This window comes from Chrysochloris asiatica, unplaced genomic scaffold (assembly GCF_000296735.1).
Source record: "Chrysochloris asiatica unplaced genomic scaffold, ChrAsi1.0 scaffold00104, whole genome shotgun sequence".
Classification (NCBI taxonomy): Eukaryota; Metazoa; Chordata; class Mammalia; order Afrosoricida; family Chrysochloridae; genus Chrysochloris; species Chrysochloris asiatica.
This window is the reverse complement of record NW_006408622.1, coordinates 7038643-7045738: the sequence shown is the minus strand read 5'-3', so window position 1 is coordinate 7045738 and position 7096 is coordinate 7038643. Positions and strand designations below refer to the sequence as shown.

Sequence of the window (7096 nt, the reverse complement as noted above, 5' to 3'; positions counted from 1 at the left end):
GCTATGAGTCGGTTCCGACTCAATGGCACCTGACAACAACAACAACATAGTACTCGGGTAATACTCTTATTTTTACGAGCCAGTCTGTTATTTAACTAAAAGGTGACTTCAGGGGACAGTTTTGGTTTGAGATATAAGGAGAATCTTAGGACAGTAGTCTTGGGGAGTCCTCCAGTCTCAACAGTCTGGATTTTTAAAAAAAGAATTCCTGGTTCTATTCCACATTTTCCTCCTATCAGGATCTGTCTATCGTAGCCTTGATCAGAAGAGTCAGTAGTGGTAAGTCAGGCATCATCTAGTTCTTCTGGTCAGTAAGGCTGTGTGGTTCCTGTTCACTGGTAGATCTGTAGATTCGTTTCTGGAATCCTGGTGTGGTGCTGTGGGATAAAGCACTGAGCCACAAGGTCAGTGGTTCAAACTCACCAACCACTCCCTGGAAACCCTATACAGTTACTCTGGTCGGAACCAACTTCACAGCACTTAACAACAAATTAGCTTCTCTGAGTCTTTAGATTCCTTCTTTCACTTTTGCTCCAGACAAGTAGGGACCAACAGCTTTATCTTAAATGACCACACGCTTTTAAGACCTAGACAATCCTCACCAAACTAGGATGTAGAACATAACTTTATAAACTATACCAATTGGTTGAGATGTCCCATCCTTCAAACTCAGAAATCTATTATCTCACAAGGTGTTTGGTTATGTCTAACTATCCATAACTGTGCCCCCTATGTGCTTTATTACATATATATATGTGTGTGTGTGTATAATATATATGCGTATAGCTCTGGTAGCGTAGTGGTTACGAATCGGGCTGTGAACCTTAAGGCCAGCAGTTCAAAACCACCAGCCGCTCTGCAGGAGAAAGATGAAGCTTTCTGCTCCCGTAAAGATTTACAGCCTCGGAAATCCTGTTCAGGGTCGCTATGGGTCAGAACCTACTCGATGGCATTTAACAACAACATGGGGTTACTTTGCTTCGGAATCAACTTTCCAGTCACACATAAATATATTTCACATAGTCATACAGTCACACATATATATATTTATGTGTCCACACGTACATACTGACACGTTTTTGGCAGTTGTTAAATACATATGCCATAGCAATGACTTGTTTTGCATGTACTTCTCAGTGACGTCGTTTATCTTGGTCATGCTGTGGACACTTCATCTGGTGGTGTGTTTCCCATCACGGAAAATAACGAATGTTCCATTATCTACTATGTAGACAGCGATTCCCGTTGCCCCTTGCTCCCACCCATTTCTTGTAACTACCCATGAGCACAAGGAGCTCTGGTAGCATAGTGGTTACGAATCGGGCTGCAAACCGCAAGGTCAGTAGTTTGAAACTACCAGCTGTTCACGGGAGAAAGATGAGGCTTTCTGCTCCCATAAAGATTTATAGCCTCGGAAACCCTGTACAGGGTCGCTATGAGTTAGAAATGACTCCACAGCACAGAACCACCACCACCACCCATGAGCGCTGGTCTCTGTATATACCCCTATGCTTATAAAAATGAGATCATATAATACTTGTCCTTTTGTAATAATTTATTTCAGCATAATGTCCTCTAGATTCATCCACGTTGTAGGTTTGTTCTCTTCAGGTATTCACATCTCCCCTCGCAAGCTTTAGAAGACGAGTGAATGCAGGTTAAGGCCACATGTTAAATCTGCCCAAGCTGGCTTTCCGCTGAGTATAACTAAACTGCGTCTCCTAGGAAGAGCTCCAAGGGCCCTTTTCATCCCAGAAGAATGGGGACAGTGCCATCTGAAGCCTGCTAACATAAAGGCCTGACCCCAAGGAATGAGGCCCTGTTTAAGTAGCTCATCCTGTGTCATTAGTGCTGTAAGAGAAAATACTTTTGCTGGGATTTGAAATACAACATTAAGTCGTGTGTGGTCTGAGGAAAAACTGTAATAAATGCCACAAGGCGAGTTGTCACCTGGACTCTGTGAAAAACGTGTGAATCTGCTGTGCAGCCGCTTGTCCCACGACTTGCTCCAATTCTTGAATGGACGCATTACTAAGTTGTTGGATACTGGGGAATTTCTGCAGCAGAAGGGGAGCTTTCACTTTCCCCACTCCCGGGATCTGTTGCACAGTTCGAAGGAGGGATGTCTCCGAGAGTTGAGGCCGTTTCTTCCTGAGAAAAGGGTTCTTACTGGGCTCTTTCGCTTGTTCTTGGACCTGAAACAGAAATGAAAACGGAAAAAGCACATGAGCGCCCTCTAGAGAACAAGCCGTCTTAAAATTTTGTTTTATGGACATTAAGTTTGTCAAGTACAAGGGGGCTTTCAAAAAGTTAGTGGGAAAATTTCATTATCTTTTCATTCTATTTTTCCATGAGCTTTCTGAAGCTCCCTGGTATATAACAAAGTGAGCCCGTTGGAAAACCTGAGTTTAGCCTCCCAGGCTGTGATGACTGACATTCATGATTCTGCACTTTGGCTGGTGAAATTGTCAACCAGGAGCAGCTCTGGATCATGCACTCATATCTTTTGTTAAAGTATTAGGGCGCCTCCATGTGCACGTTTATCATTTTTTTGGTTTTTTAACTGATTGTCATCTCCACTGATTTGCTTCAACTTGACTGCAGAATTGTTGGGGAAACTATATTAGGTAATGCCTATTGCATTAAGCAAATGTGCTGCACAAGACCTTTTTAAAGTGTTGAAGAACAAAGGTGTCAGCTTGAGGACTAAGATGCACCTGACCCAAATCATGGTATTTTCAATAACCTCGTATACATGCGAAAGCTGGATAGTGAATAAGGAAGACCATAGAAGAATTGATGCTTTTGAGTTATGGTGTTGGAGAATATTGAAAGTGCCATGGGCTGCCAAAAGAACTAACAGATCTGTTTTGGAAGAAGTGCAGCCAGAGTGCTCCTTGGAGGTCAGAATCTCTCATACTTCAGACATATTGTTAGGAGGGATCAGTCACTGGAGAAGGATATCATGTTTGGTAAGGTACAGTGTCAGAGAAAAAGAGGAAGATCTCTAGTTAGATGGATTGGTAAAGTGGCAGCATCAATGGGCTCAAGCGTGGCAACAATTATGAGGTTGGCCCAGGATCGGGCAGGGTTTCGTTATGTTGTGCATAAGGTTGCTGAGTCAGTACCGACTCAATGGCACCTAACACCACCACCACCACCTAGTCCTGTAGTCCTGGTGTGGTGCTGTGGGTTAATGTGTTGGACTGCAAAGTCCATCTGAAGTGTGAGGTCTGAGGTTCAAGCTCACCAGCTGCTCCTAGGAAACCGTATACAGGGTTGCTATAGGTTGGAACCGACTCATCAGCGCCTAACAATGCTTAGGACTTAGTTTAAGGAGCACTGGTGGTGCTGTAGGTTAAGCTTTCAACTGTTAACAGCAATGTCAGCAGTTCAAATCCACTAGTCACTTCTCAAATAAAGGATGAGACTGTTCCCATAAAGATTTGCAGTTTCAGAAAGCCTATAAAGGGTGGCTATGAGTCAGAATCAATGATGGCAGTGGGTTAGTGGAGGCCCCATATCAGGCCTATTAAAAAGCAGGTCTTGACGGCACTGAACATTTTCTTCATAGAACGATCACTAGCTGAAGACTGTCTCTACTTTGATCAGCAAATTTCCTCCAAGTTCTATATCAAGTCAACCCAGTTTAGATATTGTTGTTGTTTTCAGTGCGGTCAAGTCTGATCTGATTCATTGCGACCCTGTATAAGGTGTCTGAGGAGCAGCTGGTAAGCTTGAACTGACGAACTTGAAGTTAAACTGACTGTAGTCCAGCGCATTAACCAGCAGAGCCACATATATCCCATTAGTGATGCCTACACAGCTGAAGTTTCTTTATAGATCACAGGCAAGTCTGGATTCTTAAGAGTGTGTTTTTCATTAGTTTTATCCTAAACATTCTGAAAACTCGTTATTTTTTTAACCATTTTCATTTTTAATATTATTTTTTGTGTGGCCACATGGTTCAACTTTCAGTAACTCTGCTGATGTCTGAAAAAGTATATTTATAGTAGATAAAAACTGAAAAGCAAGACACTGACACCAGTAACTCACACTGAACCTAGCGGAAAAACTGTTATTAAGTGCCATCAAGTCGGTTCCGATGCATGACCCTGCACAGGAAGGAACATTTAGTGAGTTTCAATTGCTGACCATGAGATGAAACTGACCTTTCCGGTCTAGTGCTGACCCTTCAGCGCCACATTTTATCAAAGAATTTAGGGAGAGTGAAGCAAGGAGGAAACAGTGAAAAGGGATCTGCGAAAATCAGGAACTGCTTGCATTGCCAACTAGGTGATCCGTCCTAGCCGCATATCAGAATCAGAGGGCAATTTAAAAACAACAAATATTTGATGTGGATTTTTAACAGGTCTGAAATCGGACCTTGATTAACCCACTGCCATCGAACTGATTCCGACTCATAGCAACCTTTTATAGGCATTCCGAGACTACAAATCTTTATGGGAACAGTTTCCTTTTTTATCTGCAAATTGACTGGGGGGGTTGACCTGCTGTGGCAGTTAGTAATCAAATGCTTACCTACAGCACCCGCAGGGATCCTTACACTAAGGCCTAGGCATTGTTGTTGGTAGGTGTCATCGAGTCGGGACCGACCCATAGTGACCTTATGCACAGCAGAATGAAACACTGCCCGATCCTGGGCCAACCTCACTACTGTTGCCACGCTTGAACCCATCGATGCAGCCACTTGGCCAATCCATAAAAAAGGGTCTTCCTCTTTTTCTCTGACCCTCCAGCCTACCAAACATGATATCCTTCTCCAGCGACTGGTCCTTCCTGACAATGTGTTTGAAGTATGAGAGATGAAGTTTGGCCATCTTGGCCTCCAAGGAGCACTCTTGAATGATCTGTTGGTTCTTTTGGCAGCCCATGGCACTTTCAATGTTCTCTAGGCACTGGGCATCACTAATAGCTTCCCAAAGTATTTTGCAGTTAACTTGAAACAAACTAGTGGAGATAATGAGAATCAGTTAAAAAAAATTTTTTTTTTGATAAACTTGTACACGGAAGGAGCACCCTGATGTTAACAAAAGATAGGAGGGGATGGAGCAGAGCAGCTACTGGTTGACAATTTCACCAGCAACAGTGCACAATGATGGATATCAGTCATGACAGCCTGGGAGTCTAAACTCAAGTTTCCAACTAGCTCACTTTGTTATAAACCAGGGGGCTTCAAAAAGTTCATGGAAAATGGAATGAAAAGATAATGGAATTTCCCCACAAACTTTTTGAAGCCTCCTCTTAGTAGGCTGCAAGGCAACTAACTTCTGAACTTAGATTTTCCAAAAGCGTTTTTCTAAATTAACACATGGAATGATATAGCCTGAATTGGTGGGTTATGAGTACAAGGTCAGTAAAGGATCCATCAAGGTCTGCTGAGCTGTGAGATGGCAGGGCTTTGTGGAGGAGTAGGGGGTCAGTACTTACTAACTGGACAATGAGGGAGGACGCTTCCATCTGGCTGGCCACTGGAAGCAACACCATGCCCAGGTCCAGCACTGTGAACTTCTGTACAGCTGGGAAGTATTGTTCACTCATCTGTGTCTTTTCAACTAGTACAATCCCCTGAAGCTTACTGTCCTTCAAAGACGAAAAATATGACAAATAATCATCTTGTAACAAAATTCCTTTGAAAATGATTAATGAGGATTTCAGGAATAGGAGGCGGAGTGTTTGAAATGATCAATGGTTTGATACAAAACGTTCCAAGGGATGGGAAAAGGGGGTGAGAGCTGCAAGCATATCTCCTTTTCAGTACTTACATTTCTAACCCGAACAAGTTTTTTTCTGTAGTCGCTTCCTGACACCATATTAGCTTCGGTGATATAAAGAATACAGGATCGGTTAGACAAGTAAAAATCTACCAGTGTGATGCCATCCTCAAAGGCGACTTTAACTTTCCCTTCAAATACAGACAAGAAAATGAGTTCCACGAGCTTTGGAGAAAAAGTGTTAAAGATATTTTATAAAAAGTGGTGGCTGGGCTGGAATGGAGGGCAGGAGCATGCAGAGGGAGGGTAGCCCACTAACCTTGCATCCCCCTCACCAGCTGCGACTCTCGCCACCTGGGACTAGCCACAATGTGCCCCAAAGGCACGTGTATGGGGCCGGTGTCATCAGTGGGGGCCCTTTCCATCGGTAGCCTGGATCTAATGAGGGGACTGAATGAAAGATGGCACTGGACCAGATCCTCCTACACTGGGCCCCATAGTCCACTCTGGTCTCTGGGGCCAGATCCCGTCTGCAGAACGTTTTTTAAAAGGTTCACTTTTTTTTGCCAAAGTTTAAGAATCAGGAGTTTCTTCTCCAGGTGGTCATGTCCCTCATTTTCGTCACTTTCCCGGTTCCTTGTACCCCACCTCGGTCTGTGGGGTGGCTCCTCAATTCAGATCCCGGAGGAAACCGAATAGCAGAGAAACAACCTCAGCTTCCCATTCCCAGAGGTTCCAGCGACCTTACCTGTGGTGGTGCCGACTCAGACCAGCCTCATATTCTAGCTCCGCCCCTCAGAGAGCCGGATATTCCAAGGCGTTAGAGATGAACATCTGATATGACCAATAAGAAAGCGAGTAGCGCGCTCGGCTTCCGCGCTGGTGAAGATTTAAACAGGACCCGCTGGTTGCCAAGAACGATAGGCATGGCAGTTACCTTGGTTTTGATTGGCCATGGAGAAAACCGAACCAATGGCAGACAGGGCTGTTGCGAAGCCCAATGCAAAGAAAAAGCGTCTGGGGCTAGGCGGGGATGAGGAGGAGGTCCTTCTAGGGAAGCGGTTCCCGGCTCTGGTGAGAATTTCAGTGTATCCCTGGTCTGGTTTTCTCCAGCTGCAAGGATGCTCCTGGGATTTCGGAGAAGCCGCAAGAGCCAGTTTGTAAGTACGTGGAAGCTCGTCTGTGCTGTGCTTTGGCTCCAAGGGGCCTGGAGTTAAAGAGTGAGGTGCTGGGGCAGTTTGGGAATTTAGTCTGAGATTGGAGCACTAGAGGAAGTCGTTTTCAATTCGAGACGCCCCAACTTTTTTTTTTTTTTCTTAAATGTTTTATTGTGAATTATGTGATCGTTTACATGGGAGAAC

At 44.3% G+C, this 7096-nt stretch overlaps 2 protein-coding genes across 2 annotated transcripts in view; one reads left to right on the top strand and one right to left on the bottom strand.

Annotated features, from left to right (window-relative positions):
* Positions 1-1946: 1946 nt before the first annotated feature.
* LOC102811528 (chromosome unknown open reading frame, human C19orf40) lies at positions 1947-6160 on the bottom strand. Its single transcript, XM_006867388.1, has 4 exons — positions 6055-6160; positions 5787-5926; positions 5452-5604; positions 1947-2195 (listed from the first exon to the last, which is right to left on the bottom strand). The coding sequence occupies exons 1-4, from the start codon at positions 6158-6160 to the stop codon at positions 1947-1949; spliced, it is 648 nt and encodes a 215-aa protein (XP_006867450.1).
* A 696-nt stretch (positions 6161-6856) lies between these two features.
* The window catches only part of CEP89 (centrosomal protein 89kDa), a 90099-nt gene continuing 89859 nt past the window's right edge, over positions 6857-7096 (top strand). Inside the window, exon 1 of the mRNA XM_006867387.1 lies at positions 6857-6895. Within this exon, the coding sequence (XP_006867449.1) occupies positions 6857-6895 (39 nt within the window). The remainder of the gene's footprint in view (positions 6896-7096) is intronic.

Excerpts from the sequence above, each read along its gene's own strand:
- LOC102811528 (XM_006867388.1), bottom strand. The coding sequence starts at position 6,160 with ATGGAAAGGGCCCCCACTGATGACACCGGCCCCATACACGTGCCTTTG. Across the intron at positions 5,605-5,786 it reads AACTTGTTCGGGTTAGAAAT|GACAGTAAGCTTCAGGGGAT; the intron begins GTAAGTACTGAA and ends TCGTCTTTGAAG. Across the intron at positions 2,196-5,451 it reads CCTCCCTCATTGTCCAGTTA|GTCCAAGAACAAGCGAAAGA; the intron begins GTAAGTACTGAC and ends TTTCTGTTTCAG.